Source organism: Cydia splendana, chromosome 21 (genome assembly GCF_910591565.1).
Source record: "Cydia splendana chromosome 21, ilCydSple1.2, whole genome shotgun sequence".
NCBI lineage: Eukaryota > Metazoa > Arthropoda > Insecta > Lepidoptera > Tortricidae > Cydia > Cydia splendana.
The window spans coordinates 230,341-256,909 of record NC_085980.1 but is presented as its reverse complement, the minus strand read 5'-3'; the positions used below and the strand labels follow the sequence as shown (position 1 = coordinate 256,909).

Here is a 26,569-nt window from a genome sequence, read left to right as displayed (position 1 = left end):
AATGTGCAAACAGGCATTACTGAACTGAGTCAAAAGAGTTATTTAGAGAATGTACTTAAAAGATTTAAGATGGAGAATTGTAAACCTATGTTGACACCAATAGATGTGAATATTAACAGTAAAATATTTGAGGCTGATACTAGCACTGTAGATAAAAGTATTGAAAAGAATTGTAGACAGATTATAGGCTGTCTCATGTATGCAGTGTCTGGTACTAGGCCTGACCTATGTTTTGCTGTCTCCTTGTTGAGTAGATATCAAAAATGTGCAAATGAGATATTATTGACAGCATTAAAAAGGGTCCTAAGATATGTCAAACATACTCTAGATTATAAATTAGTATATAAATGTGAAAATGATGTTTTAGAGGGATTCTGTGATGCAGACTGGGGTGGTGATCTCAAAGATAGAAAATCCACCACAGGCTACTTGTTTAAATTTTCAAATTGTTTGATATCTTGGAGTTCAAAGAAACAAGTGTCAGTCAGTTTATCCTCAACAGAATCAGAGTATGTTGCACTTAGTGTTGCAGCCAGCGAAGCCTGTTGGTTGATAAATTTGTTGAATGATTTCGGGATTAATAGTGTATGTCCAGTGAACATATATTGTGATAACCAGTCAGCCTTTTCAGTTGCTTGCACAGACACTGTTAAGCGCCTGAAACATGTTGACATTAGATACCACTTTATTAAAGAGTTGGTTAAGAATAATAAATTAACTTTGAAATATGTTAGAACTAGTGATCAACCAGCAGACATGCTCACTAAAGCCCTAAACAGGGAGTTGCTCACACGTTTTCTTGTGATGTGTGGTATGGAGAACATTTAAGTTTGTTGTTAATGTATTTGTTGAGAATACTTATTAAGTTTTTAAAGTGTAATTACATTGAGAAGGGGTGTTAGAAATATAGCAATGTAATTGCACCTTTGTGGTGGTTTATTTTATTTGTGTCGATGACATGTAGTTTAAAACTTACTTCCGGTTTCCGACGTTCTATGTCTAATGTCACTCGTGTCTAATTCTTGCTAATGTAATGGCGATTCTTATATATAAAATAAAACTCACATTACCAATTTAAACTGTTTTCTTTATTTAATTCTATCACTATTACATGATGTTTTTCTATCGTCTTGGTACAGTTTTTCTTCTGACAAGGTCGCTGTGTCTGAGTATGAATATGGCACGGAAAGCGACCCCACAGGGAATATTACGCAAAACTCTGCGTAGAGGGCGTCACTAGCACCAACACAGGGCCTACCGCGAAACACGAAAATCAAAAGTTCGGTTTCTGCCTCTCTATCACTCTTGCATATTCGATCGATAGAGAGGCAGATAACGAAGTTTCGATTTTTGCGTTTCGCGGTTAAGCCACTTGTACAGAAACCGCCTTGAGTATCAATGTCTAGCCTAGTTCGGACTACATAGTCGAGTGGCGAGTTGCGAGTATTACGTGTCTGAACACCGACAATTTGATCGAGTAGATTAGTCAGTAAATTAGTCGAATGGATCCATTTTGTTCTATTTTTTCTGGCGAGTGAGCCTCCCCGTGGCCTCACTCCACCACTCTTACTAGTCTTCTCGACTAAATTTTTGGTGTTCAGACACGTTTAGTAACTAAAATACTCACTGTATGTTGGTTTTTCGGGGATACTTAGGGGGGGGGGGGGGGGATTTAAGGTCAATGAGGGCATTTCCGTCATAGTTTAAGTTCACTTTGGCCGGTCATAACTATGATGATATTAACTTTTTAATAAACCTTATCACTGTAATAGATTAAGCATTTATTTAACCTATGAGATATAGACGACCAGTCTGGCCTAGTGGGTAGTGACCCTGCCTGCGAAGCCGACGGTCCTGGGTTCGAATCCCAGTAAGGGCATTTTTTGTGTGATGAACACTAATATTTGTTCCTGAGTCATGGGTGTTTTCTATGTATATAAGTATGTATTTATCTATATAAGTATGTATATCGTCGCCTAGCGCCCATAATACAAGCTTTGCTCAGATTGGGGCTAGGTTGATCTGTGTAAGATGTCCCCAATATTAATTATTTATATATTTTATTTATTTATATAAAGGTACTCATATTAAACTCCTAGTACTGCTGGTTATTTAAATATGATTTTTTTTAAAGACATGTCAGTTGACGGATTTTCCCTAGGGTTTGGGGCATTTCTGTCAACCAACGATTTTTCTTGTATCGTGACGTATTACAAACATGTAGGTACTTACGTCAAGTGAACATAAATACCACTATATTACCCTTAATCGAAACTAAACCTTAGTGAACTCATAGTGTAGTAAATAAAGGTAGTGGACCCCGCAGTAATTCCTCAGCCAGAAAAAACTTTACAGTATGATAAAGTATCAATAAATAAAAAGTATTGTATAAATTTCCAAAGAATAATAAGAATAATAATAATAGCGCTGGTGGCCTAGCGGTAAGAGCGAGCGAGGTCGCGGGTTCAAACCCCGGCTCGTACCAATGAGTTTTTCGGAACTTATGTACGAAATATCATTGATATTTACCAGTTGCTTTTCGGTGAAGGAAAACATCGTGAGGAAACCGGACTAATCCCAATAAGGCTTAGTTTCCCCTCTGGGTTGAAAGGTCAGATGGCAGTCGCTTTCGTAAAAACTAGTGCCTTCGTCAATTCTTGGGATTAGTTGTTAAGCGGACCCCAGGCAGGGTTGGGCAAAATACTGGCTTCCACGTATTTCAAATACAAATTACAAAATACATTTTTAAAAGTATTTGAAATACCAAATACAAACTACTTTGGTGACTGGTATTTGAAATACAAAATACAAATTACAGTGTTTAAAATAATGTATTTCAAATACAAAATACAAAATACTTTTAATTTTTTTTTGTTTAATCATTTAGTTTTTTAGGGTTCCGTACCCAAAGGGTAAAACGGGACCCTATTACTAAGACCCCGCTGTCCGTCCGTCCGTCCGTCCGTCCGTCTGTCACCGGGCTGTATCTCACGAACCGTGATAGCTAGACAGTTGAAATTTTCACAGATGTATTTCTGTTGCCGCTATAACAACAAATACTAAAAACAGAATAAAATAAAGATTTAAGAGGGGCTCCCATACAACAGACGTGATTTTTGACCGAAGTTAAGCAACGACCGTCTTTTTTTGCCGTTTTTTTGCATTATGGTACGGAACCCTTCGTGCGCGAGTCCGACTCGCACTTGGCCGGTTTTTAACGAATATCCTTTCCTAAAAATGTATAGGGTCATTGTGCTTGTTTTCGTCCAGCTCTAGTTTTCTTCCACTTGACGAAATTTGAATAGGTATAAACCTACACTGCTGCACAAATTTGGACTGATTTCAATCCTTAGCTAAACAATATATCTGTCTACATATAAAAATTATATTTGGCAAATAGTAAATTAAAAATGAAATATATTATTTGCTAATCTGTCAAGTGGTCGAAAACTAGAGCATGGACGGAAACTACTGCAATGACCCTATCCCCTGGCTGTTGACGAAAAGTTCCGCGCAGAATAGCTCGCGCATTGTACCTACATATTTGCACCTCGTACAAGTCGTACATTATATTTAAAAAAACGTTCCATTTTAGGATCAAAGAATTTAATAAAAAAATGTATTTTGTAGAAATGTATTTTGAAGCTTAAAGTATTTGAAATACAAAATACAAAATACATGTGAGTGCAGTATTTGAAATACCAAATACTTTTCCAGGTAGTATTTGAAATACAAATACAAAATACTAAAATGTATTTCAAATACATGTAATTGAAATACTGCCCAACCCTGACCCCAGGCTCCCATGAGCCGTGGCAAAATGCCGGGATAACGCGAGGAAGAAGGAATAATAATAGAATTAAAGTAAATACCTAAAGTCTTAAATCGTTAATATCTTTTTACGGAAAAATGCTCCGTTCAAACTTTCTTCACCGGACATATTCATGTAACGTGTTCCAACAATATATGAAATATCAAAAAAATATCCCAGCAGAAATAACAGTATTAATAAAATAAAATTTTTTGGCGTGTCTTGGACCGGAAAATTGCTCAGTCTAATTTTTTCACTGGAATGCCATTTTATTGCCGTTTTATACCTACAAAATGAAAATCTAAAAATTTTCCACTCTCAGTTTTGAATAGTTCTATAATACATACATTTCGATACGCATTTTTTTTGGATTTTTTTACCCACTGCGCCAAATTATATTCTAAGATCATATAAGAAGAAAAAAATGACAGAGCAATTTTCCGATGAAAATGAGCGTCAAAAAAAGGAAGTATTATAAAAAAATATTCTCATGTTTGACAAAACTTTTAGATTTTTTTCTAGTATCACATACTGATACAAATAACTTATTTTGTAAAATAATTTTGGACTGAGGAATTACTCGGTTCAATATATAATCAGATTTGTGTTTTTACCTAACTTAGGAGTGTTTTTTTTTGGATATTTATAATGTTAGTCTCGGCTCATACTATACAATAACCAAGCTAAATATCATCGACTGAGAAATTAATGCATGGGTCTCCATACAACAACTTGCTTCATTTACTACACTATCAATTTAAGGTTAAATTTAGATTTTATTCCCAAATATATTCTTGGGGCAAATCCGTCCTATTTTTAAATTTAACCTTTAAAAAAAGTTTAAAAATAATATCTACTTTTTAATTTTAAATAATACAGCACAGATATCTTAGATTGATGTACGAAAGCTACCACGAATTTATATGAGAAATTTGAGAATTCAGTAAAAATCTCGCATCACTGCATGAGTATGATATGAGTTATACTTACCTAAGTGAGTCAAATCAAAAAAGGTTGGCAATATATGAAATAGGGAAATTCCGGCACATGACGATTTTTCCCGTTTCGTAATTGACGGATTTGTCCGCTCGATAGTTTTGTAAACACAAATTTTAACCACCCATGGTTTCTCACCAAGAGATTATAATGTAAAATGGATAAAAAGACCGATAAACATGCATATCGAACAATAATAAACATACTAAGGGCTGATTTAGACTGCGCGCGAATTCGCATGCATTTTAGTTACATTGCGGACTGTTGGTTACGTTCAATTCAACCGACCGATCAAAAACCGCAGTGTAATGAAACTCGCATGCGAGTTCTCGCATCGTCTAAAATTCTAAATAAGCCATTATTAAGGCATAACTTACATCGTCTCATCCCAACTTCACAAAACAGAGCAGCACACTTAGCTCGATATCAAGTTCGGAGCGCACCTGAACTTTAATAGCGTTATTTTTTTTCATTTACTGGCGACTGAGCGCTGTTTCTGACTACTGTTATGATCTGTTTTTGACTACTGGTATTAAATATGCTCTCTGCTTTAGCGATCGAGTCAGCAAGTGTATACTGTTGTTAGAATAGTCGCAAATGTTGTTGGACGGATTTACTCCTCTGACGGATTTGGCCACATTGACCTTAATAGTTTTGTTTTTCACATTTTTCCTTCAAATATAAATTTATTTTTCAGTGTGAAAAAGAAATGTTTTGTAATGTTCAATTCGAGCGCTTTCAAATGATATCCTACTCGACCTAGTAACTATAGACTTGTAAATTTTGCCCCCTCTTTATATTGGGCATTTTCCATAATTATTAAAAATTCATAAACAAATAATCATTCCAAATTTTAAATCGATAGCTTCCGTAGTTCTCCATATATTTAGCGATGTGACATACGGACGGACAGACGGACAGAGTCGCACCATGAGGGTTCCTTTTGTACTTTTTTGGTACGGAACCCTAAAAAGGACATCAACGGGACGAGAAGTCATATACCGACAAACAGACATAATTTGCGGGTTTTATTTCATTAATCACCATATACTTAAAAGTAGGTATTAGGTACACAATTACAAGCACAATGAAGAGTAGAATTTTTTCATACGAAGAATTCTATGACATGGCGCCTGGCCATTTGTAAGACGTAATTTTCATAGTTAATTGAACTTAACAGATTAATCGTGAAAAGGTAACAAATTAAACGTAAAAGGTACTAAATCCTGGCGTAATAACAATAGTTGTAGCGTAGCGTTTTTTCTTAAAAACGAAATCGATACGGTGAAAAATTAAAGCGCCTGCAAAATTGTAATAGCAATGTAAAGTGTAAAATGAGTAAAACTCGGAAACCACAAATAAAATGGCTCAATTTATAATTGAATATGAAAGTACTAAAAAGGTACTAAAATTTGGCTTTTATAGAATTTATCAATAATCGCGGGATCATTGCGTAATAAAATACACCCGCCATTCTGACTGTCAGAATGGCGGGTGTAATGTTTTTTGGTAATAACTTTTAATACCGTGAGGTACTAATTTTTTTAAAGGAGGTACCAAATAGTACAAATTAGGTACTAAAATATGGTATGCTTTTTGTTTATTTTTATTTAGGTACACCCGCGATCCTGACTCTCACTGTGCAGCGGCGCTAGCTAATAGTTTTGCTGGCTATAGGTACCTACCTACTTATGTAGTAATGTTGCAATATGCAAAATATAGTCATTGTCAGTTTTATGAGTACGACAGCTAATTTTATTGTAATTTGTAAGCCGAAAAGGATGTACTTACAGATGTCATACGAAAGAAAAAGTGACTAAGTCCTCCAGTAATTTATGATGAGTCTCGTACTTGGCGTTTCCACATGTTTTTAGCAAATTATAATATATTACCCGCACCGCTTGCCGCAAGGTAAAATACAAAACTTTTTATTCTTTAGGTACTCATAAATGAATGAATAAATGAATTTATTTGCAACAGACATCGAAAAAATCAATGTTTATCATACATTTATCGTTATTTTATTTTCTTGCCAAACCTAATGTACAGTTACATAGTAACATATAGGATAAGTAGGATAACCTACCCTATTTCAAGCAGCGTCTACCGTACCTACCAATGCTTGGCACCTTCAACTTTAACGTAGCAGCACAGTGGTGACGTGCCAATCAGACTAGCTCACCGCCGTAATATCTCATGTGTTCACCTCGCTAACTTTAGTATTGTAAGTATTTGAAGAGTTGACATCTCATCTCAACCTTCTTCAGTCAATGTATATGTGGTGCATTTGTATAGTTATTTGTAAATCTGATTGTTATTTATTTTAATTGCAATTACATTTGTTGTTGAATTAGACAGTGTTTCGTGCCTTTTGCCCATGATAGATCCCTATATCTACTTGTATACTTATATTTAAATTTATATTTCACCTACTTTAAAGTAATACTTACATAAAGAGCGTCGCCGGCTGATGAGGGGGGGAAGACCTATAAAAATACATCATTTTGAAATATTGAGACATGAAATTAATCGATTAATGTGTTTGACATTTATCGTCAGTATTGTGACATCCGCTAGGTATTACCCTTTAAATTCTTGAGTATATATAACTAAAGGGATTAGCCATTAACAGGCGTTCCCCTCTGTCGAAAATAGGCGGCCAATGGTCATAAACATTGTATGGACTGACGTTTATCTGACATGGCTATTTTTACGTTACGTATACATTTGACGTGCCCCTCCCCCGCAAAAATCGGCAGACTGTTTTGTACCGAAAATTACAGACAAGGCGTCTCCGTTTGGTTATATCCTCTAAAGCCGGATACTGATTAGCGAGCCGTAACCGTAACATGCGTGATACATTAACGAGGTTCTAGTGTGTACGCGTGTTACAGTTTCGGCTCGCGACGTCGCCGGAACGCTTTCACTGAGCGTACTCATTTTGCGAGCTGTAACTGTAACCAAACAGATACAGTAACGAGGTTCTAGTGAGTACGCATGTTACAGTTTCGGCTCGCGACGTCGCCGGAACGCTTTCACCGAGCGAACTCATTTTGCGAGCTGTAACTGTAATCAAACAGATACAGTAACGAGGTTCTAGTGTGTACGAGAAGGCCACTCAAGTCGGATCTGATCCGCAGTTTTGGTTTGTAACTCCACGATGAAGTATTTCTCGCTTGTGCAGCATACATACTAGATGGCCTAGATGCCTACTCGATGATCATAAACGGCCATGATGATGCATTCATAGAATGTATCGGGAAAGAAGATCCATAGAATACTTACTTAGTACTACTACAAAGAATACTTTACTATGTAGTAACATAGTACACTATTTTCCCTGTAGGCGTCTATCAGCAAAATATATTTTCACCACACCCAGCTCGGAAAGGCTTACTTTGCCTTCAAAAACTGATAGCAAAGTTGCGTTTTATCCACATGTGAGGCAAAGTAAACAAATGCAAATTTTGAGTTGTTTTCTTATGTTTGCTGGTAGAATTGACTTTTAAATTATGATTTTGGATGATAAATATTGAATAACATTCATTTGGATTTGATTTGCTTTGATTTTGTTTGATATTTTACGTTTAATATTTGCTTTGGGTTGGTGTGGTGAAAAATTTTGTGTTTCACTCGGGGGCAAATTTTGTTTAACCCTCGTGCTTTGAAACCCTCGCAACGCTCAAGATACCATTTTCGAACCACTCGCTACGCGAGTGGTTCAATTTTGGAATCTTTCGCTTGCTCGGGTATCAATATTAGCACGAGCGGTTAAACAACAACTTTGCCCCCTTGTAAAACAAATAACTATTATCGTCTGACCATTCACCCATGACGAAGAAATACTCGAATAATATAGTTGGTTCGCTGCGGCTAGCAACAACTGATCTTGACGTCCACGAGCGCACTGCGAGCGCCCTTTGGTTCGCGGCAAAAACCGACATTCGTCCGATCGCTGCGAGTCGCTCGTGTAGCGTTCGTTGCAGGCTCGCGAACCACGTACACACTATGTTTTTGGTAACAGTCACAGTTACAGTTACGTGCAACGTTTCGGGTTCAGAAATGAGTACGTTGTAAACGTCGGCTCGCTGCGAGTAGCTCGTGTAGCGTTCGTTGCAGGCTCGCGAGCCACGTACACACTATGTTTTTGGTAACAGTAACGGTTACTGTTACGTGCAACGTTACGGGTTCAGAAATGAGTACGTTGTAAACGTCGGCTCGCTGCGAGCCGCTCGCGTAGCGTTCGTTGCAGGCTCGCGAGCCACGTACACACTATGTTTTTGGTAACAGTAACGGTTACTGTTACGTACAACGTTACGGGTTCAGAAATGAGTACGTTGTAAACGTCGGCTCGCTGCGAGTCGCTCGTGTAGCGTTCGTTGCAGGCTCGCGAGCCACGTACACACTATGTTTTTGGTAACAGTAACGGTTACTGTTACGTGCAACGTTACGGGTTCAGAAATGAGTACGTTGTAAACGTCGGCTCGCTGCGAGCCACTCACGTACCGGTCGCAGCAGGTTTGCGAACCACGTACACACTATGTTTTTTGGTTACAGTACATGCAACGGTTACGGTTACAGCTCGCTAATGAGTACCCGGCTTTAGTTTAAATTGTAACTAATCAAAATGAAAATGCACTTTAATCAGAATTTATAGAAATTGAGGTTTTTAGACGTAATCAGTAGGTAGGGGTACCTAATGGAAGTCGGTAGAGTTAAAGGAATAAAAATAAAACACCAAATATATCGGAGTCAATTTATATTTACGAATACGCTTATGAAATAATAATATTTGCATGGAAATACTGCAATAACGACTAACAGGTCAAGCTAACATCCCGCTACACTAAGCTACTTACAGCCGATCGAAGACGTACCTACAACTAATATCTCAACGCCGATCGGACGAGGGCCCCGTCGCGTCGCGTCGCGTCGCGTCGCGTCGCGTCGCGTCGCGTCGCGGCGCGGCGCGGCGCGGTTACAACAAGGCAGGTAGACTACCCATGCTTGGCACTGAACATTATTAGTAATTGGCACCTGTTTTGAAGGAAACTCACTGCTGATAGGTTGAAGGAGCCAACTATTGGCAGGGTGCCGGTAATAGGGTAGTTTACCTTACCTTTTTTTGATCAGAGATAAGTTTTATAAACCCGTACTCTTTATACAAAGGTTAAAGCCACGTCACTGTTGTAGGTGACGATGACGTCTCTAACATATGGTGTATTCCCATTTGTATATAGTACAAAACAAATTTATACTAACAATTTGTATGAGTCATGTAACTCGAAATAAATGAAATTTATTTATTTGTCCCCGCCGGGCACAGATGGGAATAGGTGCATTCATATGAATTATGCCCATCTGTCCCCGCTTCATGTATGGCGGCGGTCACTGGGGACAAATGGAAATACGCCAAAATTATGTTACTGTAAATATTTTAGTTATTTGCCACAAATTATGATTTTAAATATTCTTACGTCTTTTTATAAAGGTATTCTTTGACGATTCACCCTACATCCGATCAGCCAATACACCGAGTCAAATGCAGTCGATGAGTATAGTACAGGTATGAATGATTACAAATAGTACAATTATATAAAATGTTACGAAATCGGTGAAAGGTAAATGCTCAAATTGGCGAACACCGATACCTGACTGCACTCGCCGCTCGTAGGGCACTAAACTTGTGAAATATTTTAAGACGTCAATCGAATTGAACTTCTAATAAAACATGCAACTTTTCTCATTTTGTAACCATTTTTTGTAAACTGTACAATTTTTTTGGATATGCTCTAAATTATATTGTTATTTAAATAATAATCTAAATTGAACCGTTAGCCAAGCCAACTGACGTCATAAATTGAGCAGTTGCCCTGCGGCCCCGCCTCGCGGGTTGTGTCCGGGAGCGACTCGCGAGGCGGGTCGAGCGGTGAGACTAGCTGAAGGTCCTAGGAACTATCCCAACCTCTTCCCCGGCGGACGACTCAGGATCATGCGAATGCTTCCACATGGAATTATCTCAGAAAATTCTAAAAAAATCCAATGGAGAATTTTTAAAATGGAAACTTATGAGAGGTCTCGAGAACGTTTTAAGGCTCCGTCACACAGGCGCCTTTTCCGGGCGGGGCGTGAGCGGGGCGTGTGCGGGGCGCCCCGCTTTTACATATAAAACGCTCACGCCCCGCCCGTAAAACGCGCCTGTGTGACGGAACCTTTAAGGTTTTTGAAAACTTTCAGCACCAGCCTTACGGCCCAGTTCGAACAATGCTTACAAGATGTCACAGCCATACGTCACCGATCTGTCAGTGTCAAAAGTGACGTTTTTGGTTGAAGAAATGTCACTTTTGACACCGACAGATCGGTATCGTATCGCTGTGACATCTTATAAACATTGTTCTCTGCAGCCTTAGGTTCGTATCTGTAAAAGGATTTTATCAACGTTGGTTTTACGATATACATATGTATGTTTTCCTGTAGTAAACCCATAGTCGCCCACCAGTGGTTGCTGTAGCTAGGTGGCCTACGCTATGGCAATACTTTTCGATTTTTGTGAGTTAGAAGCGACGACGGCATAATAATAATTCACATAGGTACAAAAAATTTAAATATTTTAAATCATTCATTGATTTTATTAATGAAAATGTATTTACGAATAATAAACTTCTCAATCGCAAATATTACAGTTCACACGCAAAAAATACAAGAAACTATTTTATCTGTTTACTTGATTGTCGATTATTAACGTGGTTTTTTTTTACACCAATTGATCAGTAATCGGAGTAAATAATCAATTTTATCTTTTTATTGATAATCAAATATTTCCTTTGAATGCCCAGTTTTACTAATATTTTATAAGATAATAATTAATATTGAAGACATTACAAATTGACCGCCGCCGCTCGTTCTCCTGACACATAACACACACCAAATTCAATACTTATCTACTCGGCAGGACAGTGGCGCCCTCAATATCATGCAGTAAACGGTTTCCAAAAGTTTGTGCAATACGTGGGACTGTGGGCGCGGGCCGGATAGCCCGAAAGGGCGAAGTTTTGTTAAAATACATTTTCGCAACTCTACATAGATAGTAAACATAAATTTCTTATAATGCTCAAATAAAGTGTAAACAATGTATTACGTTATGTTTTCATTTAAGAAGGATATTTTGTATTTTCCTATACGGTTTTGGATCGATAAATTAACATGTATACGTTTCAAATCGAATAATACTCGACCCCACAGCCGCGTATAGTAATAGATACATGTATTTATACAACTATACAGAGTTAAATTTAATTATATTATATTTATAAACACCGAACCCCTTAGTCACTCGCCATAACATCTGACACGACGTAGGAAACATCTGACACTAACTTTACAAACATATATCAGACGTTTCTATCTGTCCTGTCAGATTACATTAGTACCCTGTCAATTTATAAATTTGACACATTTACACCGCGAAGTGACATTACTGTGACAAGGTACTTATTTTTGTAACAACTCCCAAATATATATAGTTTCATAATTATTGCTCTGAGTTAATCTCGTGTAATGACGTCACACCCCGGACGATGACGTCACTAGACTTTGTAACCTCTAAAGTACAATTCCTTTGACAATAGCATGCAAATTAATGATGACAGAAATATGAACTTTATAAATTAATGGTTAAAGTTCAAGTTTGTCGGATACGACTACTCCTTGTACAAACAGTAACACTCGTAACTGTCCATCGGTGGACCTTAATACAAAAGGCATAGGGCCCACCGATGGACGGTTAACAGTGTGGGCGATGGTACTTCTAACGGTCAAAATTTAAAAATATCCAATATCTTGTCATCACTATGTTGCATTCTAGAGAATAATAAGGAACATTGCTGTTGAAGACAATTAAGTGTCTTAGTTTGAACCTTATATAACAATGCCGTACGGTCTATTGTAAAGTGTCACCGTTGTGCATCAACTCCTGACCCAACCTTCTCCGGAAGCCACTATATAAACATGTCCGAAAAGCCTAAACATATAAATTCGTCCTCTACAAAAATATACATTTCAAAAGTCATGTAAATAATATAAATTCAATACCAACCCGACGTTCCGATACAAAAGGAGTACAGTCGAGCGCGGGATACGTACAGTCGCCGTCAAATATACATGAAGATTGAACGTCTCCGATGTATGTACAAAACAATGTGCTAATAAACATCTGAGCACGAATATTTATGAGCACCTTGTTTGCCACATACATCAAATATGTAATTCATGGACACTGTACATTCTTTATTGGTGTGAAGTCAGCCATAAAAAGCTACAAAAATATTTGTTAAAAACATATTTTAGAAAAACTTTGTGCGAAGACTACATCTTGTATACCGTATCTGGCATGTAAAGAAATATTTTAGCAAAATTTGTTACTAATAAAAAAAATGGTTCCATCTAACTTCACACCGACAAAGTTTTGCGTAAAAAATAACTACATAAATACCACTTATACATATGTTTTGTTCACATAATACTCGTCCCGAAATAATACGAAGCAAGAAATCAGTCGAGAAAACTGCAAATATCAACATTTACTTACAAATAACTAAATTGTTCATGATGTCGTCACACACGCGGAACCGACAGGTACATTGCAAAATGCATCATATCAGATAAGTTTCTAAGGTTAATTTTGTTTTTCAATGTCTTAAAAATCGATTAAATTTACATTTTCGTCACAAGTTTAATACATTTCACGATATAAAATTCAAAAAAGCTACATTCCCGAACAAAACGCTTACAACCTTAATCTTCTGCGTTACGTACACTGGCCACAATCGTTCAACTTCTTATACATGTATGTACAATTTTGTCAAGCGCGTGTTCGGGAAAGTCCATCGACACTCGACACGGTTGATAATCGATAGAAAAATCGACTATCTGCTCGATAGTCGAATATAAATAACTGCCGCGTTTCAATGGTAACGCATCTTGGAATTATTGTTTATTAAATCGTAGACGTTTTTTTCATGATTTACATCGCCCAAGGATCATTGTATCAATAATGCATTTATTCTTATCATTTAAAATGTGGGAGCGTTGGAAATTCGGCCACCGTATTTCCGATTAATAATTTGATTATAAATAAATTATATACATTTCCTTCCGCGAAACGTCGTCAAAATACTCCATCAAGTCATAAAGTCATAAAATACCTATTCCATGTTGCGGTCGAAATCTAGTAGGGACTCGCAGTTATGGGTCACATTGATTTACAATTTGTGTTTGGCGGGTAACTAACACGAAAGAAGTATTCATCTCGATCTAGAAGCGGACTCACCGATAAAAAAGTTCTAAAACTCAACATCTAAGTCGCCGTCCCCTCACCTCATACGAAAAGACGTAAACCGTGATAGCCGTAGTTTGAATCACTCTCGTGACGTCCTTTTAGTCAACCTCATTTTTCTGTGGATGCCGGCGGCACTGGGACCGAACACCGCGCTAAGGGTCCGTGTCGGTCCGTCAGCTCTGAGCCTGCGGGAGTGCCGCGAGGGGTGCTGCGGGTGCTGCAAGTGCAGCAGGTGCAGCAGGTGCAGGAGACGAGGGCTGCAGCAGGTGCTCAGGAACAGGCACCACGCGGAGCCGCGCCGGGACTTTCTTGGTAGGACACAGTACCTGGAAAACCAAAATGTGTAAGTACGATTTTAAAAACGACAACTTGTGGGCGACCGAGGAAGTGTTTATAGACTGTATACCTAAGTATTTTTTTAATAAAATTGTCTACATTTACGTCTTAAAAGTGTTCAAAGAACGAGGTACCTGTATAAGCTGCAAATCCGTCTGAACACGAATCACAGAGCTTACCCTTCTCGCGAAGCCGAAGCAGCCCTTGTCGTCCTGCGGCGGCGCCGCCACCGCCGTCAGCTGCAGGTCCGGCGTCGGCGCCTCCGTCTGCTCCTCGCCTGCCCATACATATATTGCACAAGAAAAGTTATTAGATGCGTCAAATACAACTCGTACTTTAGTTACTGATGAATCTGAGTTCTTTACACAATGGTGAGATACACACTTTATAAATGTATCTTTAAGTAAGTACTTATAAAATTGTTGGCACGCATCATAAACTACTCGTAATTTGACTATCCAATGAAACTTTTTATACACCGTGATGACAAAAAATAATCACGCTTCAGAAATATTAGCTGATGCGTCAAATACAAATCGTAGTTTGGTTGTTGTTGAGTCAAATTCCATCACACCGTGATGAATTATAGAATACGAATTATTTCTAGTGACAACTGTCAAATAAATTACAAACACTAATTAACATTATTAATTTAGTTAACCCTTTCAACGTCACGCCTGTCACTCTTTCGACGTCAGGCACGTTATTTTGAACCTAATGCATGAAGATTGATATTGTCGCGAGTGTCAATTAACGTCTTTGGTGGTCAACGTAACCTAAAGCACAACCTAAACTAGGTAACTATGTCTATGATCTGTGCCAAAGTTGTGACTGACCCGCCTGTAGAGTGACACATACCCGCTTGGAAGACGTTCAGCTCGGTGAAGCAGCCCGTCTCGATCATCTCGGTCTGCCACGACATGGAGACGGAGCCGGTGTTGAACTTGCCATAGAAGGTGTCGTCGCCCGCGTCCAGGGCTACGCCCTTCACGGTCGAGAACTGCTCGATGTCTAGTACGTCTTTAGCGTACACCGCGTGCGGCTGAAACGGAATATGTTATTTATTATCAGAGATTATCAAATTTGACTACTGGCGTTATTGTAAATAACTAGGTATAGATTTCTAAAAATATAAAATATTTGTGACCGTTTTGTCATACCGCACTGCCGGATACTTCCAGGATTAACCTGGGACCGCGGGTGCGGCCGCTGTGGGCGGCGCCGGCGCGCGCACCGCGCCGCGCTCCCGAGAGCATCGATGCTACTTCATGCGCTCCCGATGTCAACACCCGATCGATTCGTTCGCATGGAGATGGACGACCGTGTATTCAATCAATTAAAGCATTTATTTTCAGGCAACTAAGGCCTACAGATACATACCTCACAAACTAACATATATACAATATTAAAAATCTTATATATTAAAAAAATAATATAATGTCGGCGTAATACTACGTCATCACGTCTCGTCTTATTTCTGTTCTTCCCGTGTATTTTGTATCTCGGACCTACTTTTGTGTTATATTTTTCTTGAAATGAAACAGTTCGTTAGCTCAATCTAAGTTTCATTAATAGGCCAATCGAAAGGTGTCGGGGCCGATAATATTAGTCCGGTGGTCGTCTCGGGTGGCGGGAGTGGGAGGTACTCACGTCGGGCACGAAGGGCGCGTCCACCATGCCGGCCTCGAGCCGCGCCCAGTTGAGGGAGTTGAAGAAGCGGTGCTGCTTGACTTGCGCCGCGCCTCTCCGGCCGGCTCCGCAGCCGAGCCTAGACACAGTGGCGGTACTCACGTCGGGCACGAAGGGCGCGTCCACCATGCCGGCCTCGAGCCGCGCCCAGTTGAGGGAGTTGAAGAAGTGGTGCTGCTTGACTTGCGCCGCGCCTCTCCGGCCGGCTCCGCAGCCGAGCCTAGACACAGTGGCGGTACTCACGTCGGGCACGAAGGGCGCGTCCACCATGCCGGCCTCGAGCCGCGCCCAGTTGAGGGAGTTGAAGAAGCGGTGCTGCTTGACTTGCTCAGCGCCTCTCCGGCCGGCTCCGCAGCCGAGCCTAGACACAGTGGCGGTACTCACGTCGGGCACGAAGGGCGCGTCCACCATGCCGGCCTCGAGCCGCGCCCAGTTGAGGGAGTTGAAGAAGCGGTGCTGCTTGACTTGCGCCGCGCCTCTCCGGCCGGCGCCGCAGCCGAGCCTAGACACAGTGGCGGTACTCACGTCGGGCACGAAGGGCGCGTCCACCATGCCGGCCTCGAGCCGCGCCCAGTTGAGGGAGTTGAAGAAGCGGTGCTGCTTGACTTGCGCCGCGCCTCTCCGGCCGGCGCCGCAGCCGAGCCTAGACACAGTGGCGGTACTCACGTCGGGCACGAAGGGCGCGTCCACCATGCCGGCCTCGAGCCGCGCCCAGTTGAGGGAGTTGTAGAAGCGGTGCTGCTTGACTTGCGCCGCGCCTCTCCGGCCGGCTCCGCAGCCGAGCCTAGACACAGTGGCGGTACTCACGTCGGGCACGAAGGGCGCGTCCACCATGCCGGCCTCGAGCCGCGCCCAGTTGAGGGAGTTGAAGAAGCGGTGCTGCTTGACTTGCGCCGCGCCTCTCCGGCCGGCGCCGAAGCCGAGCCTAGACACAGTGGCGGTACTCACGTCGGGCACGAAGGGCGCGTCCACCATGCCGGCCTCGAGCCGCGCCCAGTTGAGGGAGTTGAAGAAGCGGTGCTGCTTGACTTGCTGTGCGCCTCTCCGGCCGGCTCCGCAGCCGAGCCTAGACACAGTGGCGGTACTCACGTCGGGCACGAAGGGCGCGTCCACCATGCCGGCCTCGAGCCGCGCCCAGTTGAGGGAGTTGAAGAAGCGGTGCTGCTTGACTTGCGCCGCGCCTCTCCGGCCGGCGCCGCAGCCGAGCCTAGACACAGTGGCGGTACTCACGTCGGGCACGAAGGGCGCGTCCACCATGCCGGCCTCGAGCCGCGCCCAGTTGAGGGAGTTGAAGAAGCGGTGCTGCTTGACTTGCGCCGCGCCTCTCCGGCCGGCGCCGCAGCCGAGCCTAGACACAGTGGCGGTACTCACGTCGGGCACGAAGGGCGCGTCCACCATGCCGGCCTCGAGCCGCGCCCAGTTGAGGGAGTTGAAGAAGCGGTGCTGCTTGACTTGCTGTGCGCCTCTCCGGCCGGCGCCGCAGCCGAGCCTAGACACAGTGGCGGTACTCACGTCGGGCACGAAGGGCGCGTCCACCATGCCGGCCTCGAGCCGCGCCCAGTTGAGGGAGTTGAAGAAGCGGTGCTGCTTGACTTGCGCCGCGCCTCTCCGGCCGGCGCCGCAGCCGAGCCTAGACACAGTGGCGGTACTCACGTCGGGCACGAAGGGCGCGTCCACCATGCCGGCCTCGAGCCGCGCCCAGTTGAGGGAGTTGAAGAAGCGGTGCTGCTTGACTTGCGCCGCGCCTCTCCGGCCGGCTCCGCAGCCGAGCCTAGACACAGTGGCGGTACTCACGTCGGGCACGAAGGGCGCGTCCACCATGCCGGCCTCGAGCCGCGCCCAGTTGAGGGAGTTGAAGAAGCGGTGCTGCTTGACTTGCGCCGCGCCTCTCCGGCCGGCGCCGCAGCCGAGCCTAGACACAGTGGCGGTACTCACGTCGGGCACGAAGGGCGCGTCCACCATGCCGGCCTCGAGCCGCGCCCAGTTGAGGGAGTTGAAGAAGCGGTGCTGCTTGACTTGCTGTGCGCCTCTCCGGCCGGCTCCGCAGCCGAGCCTAGACACAGTGGCGGTACTCACGTCGGGCACGAAGGGCGCGTCCACCATGCCGGCCTCGAGCCGCGCCCAGGTGAGGGAGTTGAAGAAGCGGTGCTGCTTGACTTGCGCCGCGCCTCTCCGGCCGGCGCCGCAGCCGAGCCTAGACACAGTGGCGGTACTCACGTCGGGCACGAAGGGCGCGTCCACCATGCCGGCCTCGAGCCGCGCCCAGTTGAGGGAGTTGAAGAAGCGGTGCTGCTTGACTTGCGCCGCGCCTCTCCGGCCGGCGCCGCAGCCGAGCCTAGACACAGTGGCGGTACTCACGTCGGGCACGAAGGGCGCGTCCACCATGCCGGCCTCGAGCCGCGCCCAGTTGAGGGAGTTGAAGAAGCGGTGCTGCTTGACTTGCGCCGCGCCTCTCCGGCCGGCTCCGCAGCCGAGCCTAGACACAGTGGCGGTACTCACGTCGGGCACGAAGGGCGCGTCCACCATGCCGGCCTCGAGCCGCGCCCAGTTGAGGGAGTTGAAGAAGCGGTGCTGCTTGACTTGCGCCGCGCCTCTCCGGCCGGCGCCGCAGCCGAGCCTAGACACAGTGGCGGTACTCACGTCGGGCACGAAGGGCGCGTCCACCATGCCGGCCTCGAGCCGCGCCCAGTTGAGGGAGTTGAAGAAGCGGTGCTGCTTGACTTGCGCCGCGCCTCTCCGGCCGGCGCCGCAGCCGAGCCTAGACACAGTGGCGGTACTCACGTCGGGCACGAAGGGCGCGTCCACCATGCCGGCCTCGAGCCGCGCCCAGTTGAGGGAGTTGAAGAAGCGGTGCTGCTTGACTTGCGCCGCGCCTCTCCGGCCGGCGCCGCAGCCGAGCCTAGACACAGTGGCGGTACTCACGTCGGGCACGAAGGGCGCGTCCACCATGCCGGCCTCGAGCCGCGCCCAGTTGAGGGAGTTGAAGAAGCGGTGCTGCTTGACTTGCTGTGCGCCTCTCCGGCCGGCGCCGCAGCCGAGCCTAGACACAGTGGCGGTACTCACGTCGGGCACGAAGGGCGCGTCCACCATGCCGGCCTCGAGCCGCGCCCAGTTGAGGGAGTTGAAGAAGCGGTGCTGCTTGACTTGCTGTGCGCCTCTCCGGCCGGCGCCGCAGCCGAGCCTAGACACAGTGGCGGTACTCACGTCGGGCACGAAGGGCGCGTCCACCATGCCGGCCTCGAGCCGCGCCCAGTTGAGGGAGTTGAAGAAGCGGTGCTGCTTGACTTGCTGTGCGCCTCTCCGGCCGGCGCCGCAGCCGAGCCTAGACACAGTGGCGGTACTCACGTCGGGCACGAAGGGCGCGTCCACCATGCCGGCCTCGAGCCGCGCCCAGTTGAGGGAGTTGAAGAAGCGGTGCTGCTTGACTTGCTGTGCGCCTCTCCGGCCGGCTCCGCAGCCGAGCCTAGACACAGTGGCGGTACTCACGTCGGGCACGAAGGGCGCGTCCACCATGCCGGCCTCGAGCCGCGCCCAGTTGAGGGAGTTGAAGAAGCGGTGCTGCTTGACTTGCTGTGCGCCTCTCCGGCCGGCTCCGCAGCCGAGCCTAGACACAGTGGCGGTACTCACGTCGGGCACGAAGGGCGCGTCCACCATGCCGGCCTCGAGCCGCGCCCAGTTGAGGGAGTTGAAGAAGCGGTGCTGCTTGACTTGCTGTGCGCCTCTCCGGCCGGCTCCGCAGCCGAGCCTAGACACAGTGGCGGTACTCACGTCGGGCACGAAGGGCGCGTCCACCATGCCGGCCTCGAGCCGCGCCCAGTTGAGGGAGTTGAAGAAGCGGTGCTGCTTGACTTGCTGTGCGCCTCTCCGGCCGGCTCCGCAGCCGAGCCTAGACACAGTGGCGGTACTCACGTCGGGCACGAAGGGCGCGTCCACCATGCCGGCCTCGAGCCGCGCCCAGTTGAGGGAGTTGAAGAAGCGGTGCTGCTTGACTTGCTGTGCGCCTCTCCGGCCGGCTCCGCAGCCGAGCCTAGACACAGTGGCGGTACTCACGTCGGGCACGAAGGGCGCGTCCACCATGCCGGCCTCGAGCCGCGCCCAGTTGAGGGAGTTGAAGAAGCGGTGCTGCTTGACTTGCTGTGCGCCTCTCCGGCCGGCTCCGCAGCCGAGCCTAGACACAGTGGCGGTACTCACGTCGGGCACGAAGGGCGCGTCCACCATGCCGGCCTCGAGCCGCGCCCAGTTGAGGGAGTTGAAGAAGCGGTGCTGCTTGACTTGCTGTGCGCCTCTCCGGCCGGCTCCGCAGCCGAGCCTAGACACAGTGGCGGTACTCACGTCGGGCACGAAGGGCGCGTCCACCATGCCGGCCTCGAGCCGCGCCCAGTTGAGGGAGTTGAAGAAGCGGTGCTGCTTGACTTGCTGTGCGCCTCTCCGGCCGGCTCCGCAGCCGAGCCTAGACACAGTGGCGGTACTCACGTCGGGCACGAAGGGCGCGTCCACCATGCCGGCCTCGAGCCGCGCCCAGTTGAGGGAGTTGAAGAAGCGGTGCTGCTTGACTTGCTGTGCGCCTCTCCGGCCGGCTCCGCAGCCGAGCCTAGACACAGTGGCGGTACTCACGTCGGGCACGAAGGGCGCGTCCACCATGCCGGCCTCGAGCCGCGCCCAGTTGAGGGAGTTGAAGAAGCGGTGCTGCTTGACTTGCTGTGCGCCTCTCCGGCCGGCTCCGCAGCCGAGCCTAGACACAGTGGCGGTACTCACGTCGGGCACGAAGGGCGCGTCCACCATGCCGGCCTCGAGCCGCGCCCAGTTGAGGGAGTTGAAGAAGCGGTGCTGCTTGACTTGCTGTGCGCCTCTCCGGCCGGCTCCGCAGCCGAGCCTAGACACAGTGGCGGTACTCACGTCGGGCACGAAGGGCGCGTCCACCATGCCGGCCTCGAGCCGCGCCCAGTTGAGGGAGTTGAAGAAGCGGTGCTGCTTGACTTGCTGTGCGCCTCTCCGGCCGGCTCCGCAGCCGAGCCTAGACACAGTGGCGGTACTCACGTCGGGCACGAAGGGCGCGTCCACCATGCCGGCCTCGAGCCGCGCCCAGTTGAGGGAGTTGAAGAAGCGGTGCTGCTTGACTTGCTCAGCGCCTCTCCGGCCGGCTCCGCAGCCGAGCCTAGACACAGTGGCGGTACTCACGTCGGGCACGAAGGGCGCGTCCACCATGCCGGCCTCGAGCCGCGCCCAGTTGAGGGAGTTGAAGAAGCGGTGCTGCTTGACTTGCTGTGCGCCTCTCCGGCCGGCTCCGCAGCCGAGCCTAGACACAGTGGCGGTACTCACGTCGGGCACGAAGGGCGCGTCCACCATGCCGGCCTCGAGCCGCGCCCAGTTGAGGGAGTTGAAGAAGCGGTGCTGCTTGACTTGCGCCGCGCCTCTCCGGCCGGCTCCGCAGCCGAGCCTAGACACAGTGGCGGTACTCACGTCGGGCACGAAGGGCGCGTCCACCATGCCGGCCTCGAGCCGCGCCCAGTTGAGGGAGTTGAAGAAGCGGTGCTGCTTGACTTGCGCCGCGCCTCTCCGGCCGGCTCCGCAGCCGAGCCTAGACACAGTGGCGGTACTCACGTCGGGCACGAAGGGCGCGTCCACCATGCCGGCCTCGAGCCGCGCCCAGTTGAGGGAGTTGAAGAAGCGGTGCTGCTTGACTTGCTGTGCGCCTCTCCGGCCGGCTCCGCAGCCGAGCCTAGACACAGTGGCGGTACTCACGTCGGGCACGAAGGGCGCGTCCACCATGCCGGCCTCGAGCCGCGCCCAGTTGAGGGAGTTGAAGAAGCGGTGCTGCTTGACTTGCTGTGCGCCTCTCCGGCCGGCTCCGCAGCCGAGCCTAGACACAGTGGCGGTACTCACGTCGGGCACGAAGGGCGCGTCCACCATGCCGGCCTCGAGCCGCGCCCAGTTGAGGGAGTTGAAGAAGCGGTGCTGCTTGACTTGCTGTGCGCCTCTCCGGCCGGCTCCGCAGCCGAGCCTAGACACAGTGGCGGTACTCACGTCGGGCACGAAGGGCGCGTCCACCATGCCGGCCTCGAGCCGCGCCCAGTTGAGGGAGTTGAAGAAGCGGTGCTGCTTGACTTGCTGTGCGCCTCTCCGGCCGGCTCCGCAGCCGAGCCTAGACACAGTGGCGGTACTCACGTCGGGCACGAAGGGCGCGTCCACCATGCCGGCCTCGAGCCGCGCCCAGTTGAGGGAGTTGAAGAAGCGGTGCTGCTTGACTTGCGCCGCGCCTCTCCGGCCGGCTCCGCAGCCGAGCCTAGACACAGTGGCGGTACTCACGTCGGGCACGAAGGGCGCGTCCACCATGCCGGCCTCGAGCCGCGCCCAGTTGAGGGAGTTGAAGAAGCGGTGCTGCTTGACTTGCTGTGCGCCTCTCCGGCCGGCTCCGCAGCCGAGCCTAGACACAGTGGCGGTACTCACGTCGGGCACGAAGGGCGCGTCCACCATGCCGGCCTCGAGCCGCGCCCAGTTGAGGGAGTTGAAGAAGCGGTGCTGCTTGACTTGCTGTGCGCCTCTCCGGCCGGCTCCGCAGCCGAGCCTAGACACAGTGGCGGTACTCACGTCGGGCACGAAGGGCGCGTCCACCATGCCGGCCTCGAGCCGCGCCCAGTTGAGGGAGTTGAAGAAGCGGTGCTGCTTGACTTGCGCCGCGCCTCTCCGGCCGGCTCCGCAGCCGAGCCTAGACACAGTGGCGGTACTCACGTCGGGCACGAAGGGCGCGTCCACCATGCCGGCCTCGAGCCGCGCCCAGTTGAGGGAGTTGAAGAAGCGGTGCTGCTTGACTTGCGCCGCGCCTCTCCGGCCGGCTCCGCAGCCGAGCCTAGACACAGTGGCGGTACTCACGTCGGGCACGAAGGGCGCGTCCACCATGCCGGCCTCGAGCCGCGCCCAGTTGAGGGAGTTGAAGAAGCGGTGCTGCTTGACTTGCTGTGCGCCTCTCCGGCCGGCTCCGCAGCCGAGCCTAGACACAGTGGCGGTACTCACGTCGGGCACGAAGGGCGCGTCCACCATGCCGGCCTCGAGCCGCGCCCAGTTGAGGGAGTTGAAGAAGCGGTGCTGCTTGACTTGCTGTGCGCCTCTCCGGCCGGCTCCGCAGCCGAGCCTAGACACAGTGGCGGTACTCACGTCGGGCACGAAGGGCGCGTCCACCATGCCGGCCTCGAGCCGCGCCCAGTTGAGGGAGTTGAAGAAGCGGTGCTGCTTGACTTGCGCCGCGCCTCTCCGGCCGGCTCCGCAGCCGAGCCTAGACACAGTGGCGGTACTCACGTCGGGCACGAAGGGCGCGTCCACCATGCCGGCCTCGAGCCGCGCCCAGTTGAGGGAGTTGAAGAAGCGGTGCTGCTTGACTTGCTGTGCGCCTCTCCGGCCGGCTCCGCAGCCGAGCCTAGACACAGTGGCGGTACTCACGTCGGGCACGAAGGGCGCGTCCACCATGCCGGCCTCGAGCCGCGCCCAGTTGAGGGAGTTGAAGAAGCGGTGCTGCTTGACTTGCGCCGCGCCTCTCCGGCCGGCTCCGCAGCCGAGCCTAGACACAGTGGCGGTACTCACGTCGGGCACGAAGGGCGCGTCCACCATGCCGGCCTCGAGCCGCGCCCAGTTGAGGGAGTTGAAGAAGCGGTGCTGCTTGACTTGCTGTGCGCCTCTCCGGCCGGCTCCGCAGCCGAGCCTAGACACAGTGGCGGTACTCACGTCGGGCACGAAGGGCGCGTCCACCATGCCGGCCTCGAGCCGCGCCCAGTTGAGGGAGTTGAAGAAGCGGTGCTGCTTGACTTGCTGTGCGCCTCTCCGGCCGGCTCCGCAGCCGAGCCTAGACACAGTGGCGGTACTCACGTCGGGCACGAAGGGCGCGTCCACCATGCCGGCCTCGAGCCGCGCCCAGTTGAGGGAGTTGAAGAAGCGGTGCTGCTTGACTTGCGCCGCGCCTCTCCGGCCGGCTCCGCAGCCGAGCCTAGACACAGTGGCGGTACTCACGTCGGGCACGAAGGGCGCGTCCACCATGCCGGCCTCGAGCCGCGCCCAGTTGAGGGAGTTGAAGAAGCGGTGCTGCTTGACTTGCTGTGCGCCTCTCCGGCCGGCTCCGCAGCCGAGCCTAGACACAGTGGCGGTACTCACGTCGGGCACGAAGGGCGCGTCCACCATGCCGGCCTCGAGCCGCGCCCAGTTGAGGGAGTTGAAGAAGCGGTGCTGCTTGACTTGCTGTGCGCCTCTCCGGCCGGCTCCGCAGCCGAGCCTAGACACAGTGGCGGTACTCACGTCGGGCACGAAGGGCGCGTCCACCATGCCGGCCTCGAGCCGCGCCCAGTTGAGGGAGTTGAAGAAGCGGTGCTGCTTGACTTGCTGTGCGCCTCTCCGGCCGGCTCCGCAGCCGAGCCTAGACACAGTGGCGGTACTCACGTCGGGCACGAAGGGCGCGTCCACCATGCCGGCCTCGAGCCGCGCCCAGTTGAGGGAGTTGAAGAAGCGGTGCTGCTTGACTTGCGCCGCGCCTCTCCGGCCGGCTCCGCAGCCGAGCCTAGACACAGTGGCGGTACTCACGTCGGGCACGAAGGGCGCGTCCACCATGCCGGCCTCGAGCCGCGCCCAGTTGAGGGAGTTGAAGAAGCGGTGCTGCTTGACTTGCTGTGCGCCTCTCCGGCCGGCTCCGCAGCCGAGCCTAGACACAGTGGCGGTACTCACGTCGGGCACGAAGGGCGCGTCCACCATGCCGGCCTCGAGCCGCGCCCAGTTGAGGGAGTTGAAGAAGCGGTGCTGCTTGACTTGCTGTGCGCCTCTCCGGCCGGCTCCGCAGCCGAGCCTAGACACAGTGGCGGTACTCACGTCGGGCACGAAGGGCGCGTCCACCATGCCGGCCTCGAGCCGCGCCCAGTTGAGGGAGTTGAAGAAGCGGTGCTGCTTGACTTGCGCCGCGCCTCTCCGGCCGGCTCCGCAGCCGAGCCTAGACACAGTGGCGGTACTCACGTCGGGCACGAAGGGCGCGTCCACCATGCCGGCCTCGAGCCGCGCCCAGTTGAGGGAGTTGAAGAAGCGGTGCTGCTTGACTTGCGCCGCGCCTCTCCGGCCGGCTCCGCAGCCGAGCCTAGACACAGTGGCGGTACTCACGTCGGGCACGAAGGGCGCGTCCACCATGCCGGCCTCGAGCCGCGCCCAGTTGAGGGAGTTGAAGAAGCGGTGCTGCTTGACTTGCTGTGCGCCTCTCCGGCCGGCTCCGCAGCCGAGCCTAGACACAGTGGCGGTACTCACGTCGGGCACGAAGGGCGCGTCCACCATGCCGGCCTCGAGCCGCGCCCAGTTGAGGGAGTTGAAGAAGCGGTGCTGCTTGACTTGCTGTGCGCCTCTCCGGCCGGCTCCGCAGCCGAGCCTAGACACAGTGGCGGTACTCACGTCGGGCACGAAGGGCGCGTCCACCATGCCGGCCTCGAGCCGCGCCCAGTTGAGGGAGTTGAAGAAGCGGTGCTGCTTGACTTGCGCCGCGCCTCTCCGGCCGGCTCCGCAGCCGAGCCTAGACACAGTGGCGGTACTCACGTCGGGCACGAAGGGCGCGTCCACCATGCCGGCCTCGAGCCGCGCCCAGTTGAGGGAGTTGAAGAAGCGGTGCTGCTTGACTTGCTGTGCGCCTCTCCGGCCGGCTCCGCAGCCGAGCCTAGACACAGTGGCGGTACTCACGTCGGGCACGAAGGGCGCGTCCACCATGCCGGCCTCGAGCCGCGCCCAGTTGAGGGAGTTGAAGAAGCGGTGCTGCTTGACTTGCGCCGCGCCTCTCCGGCCGGCTCCGCAGCCGAGCCTAGACACAGTGGCGGTACTCACGTCGGGCACGAAGGGCGCGTCCACCATGCCGGCCTCGAGCCGCGCCCAGTTGAGGGAGTTGAAGAAGCGGTGCTGCTTGACTTGCTGTGCGCCTCTCCGGCCGGCTCCGCAGCCGAGCCTAGACACAGTGGCGGTACTCACGTCGGGCACGAAGGGCGCGTCCACCATGCCGGCCTCGAGCCGCGCCCAGTTGAGGGAGTTGAAGAAGCGGTGCTGCTTGACTTGCTGTGCGCCTCTCCGGCCGGCTCCGCAGCCGAGCCTAGACACAGTGGCGGTACTCACGTCGGGCACGAAGGGCGCGTCCACCATGCCGGCCTCGAGCCGCGCCCAGTTGAGGGAGTTGAAGAAGCGGTGCTGCTTGACTTGCGCCGCGCCTCTCCGGCCGGCTCCGCAGCCGAGCCTAGACACAGTGGCGGTACTCACGTCGGGCACGAAGGGCGCGTCCACCATGCCGGCCTCGAGCCGCGCCCAGTTGAGGGAGTTGAAGAAGCGGTGCTGCTTGACTTGCTGTGCGCCTCTCCGGCCGGCTCCGCAGCCGAGCCTAGACACAGTGGCGGTACTCACGTCGG

General features: G+C 50.3%; 2 protein-coding genes across 2 annotated transcripts in view; one reads left to right on the top strand and one right to left on the bottom strand.

Moving 5' to 3' along the window:
* The window catches only part of LOC134801353 (claspin-like), a 416,093-nt gene that overhangs the window by 271,881 nt on the left and 117,643 nt on the right, over window positions 1-26,569 (top strand). The gene's annotated exons all lie outside the window — the stretch shown is intronic.
* The window catches only part of LOC134801178 (G protein-coupled receptor kinase 2), a 95,904-nt gene continuing 80,486 nt past the window's right edge, over window positions 11,152-26,569 (bottom strand). Inside the window, exons 11-13 of the mRNA XM_063773725.1 lie at window positions 15,339-15,522; window positions 14,660-14,757; window positions 11,152-14,470 (exon numbers count right to left, since the gene is read on the bottom strand). Coding sequence (XP_063629795.1) covers window positions 14,318-14,470; window positions 14,660-14,757; window positions 15,339-15,522 — 435 coding nt within the window. The 3' untranslated portion in view covers window positions 11,152-14,317. The remainder of the gene's footprint in view (window positions 14,471-14,659; window positions 14,758-15,338; window positions 15,523-26,569) is intronic.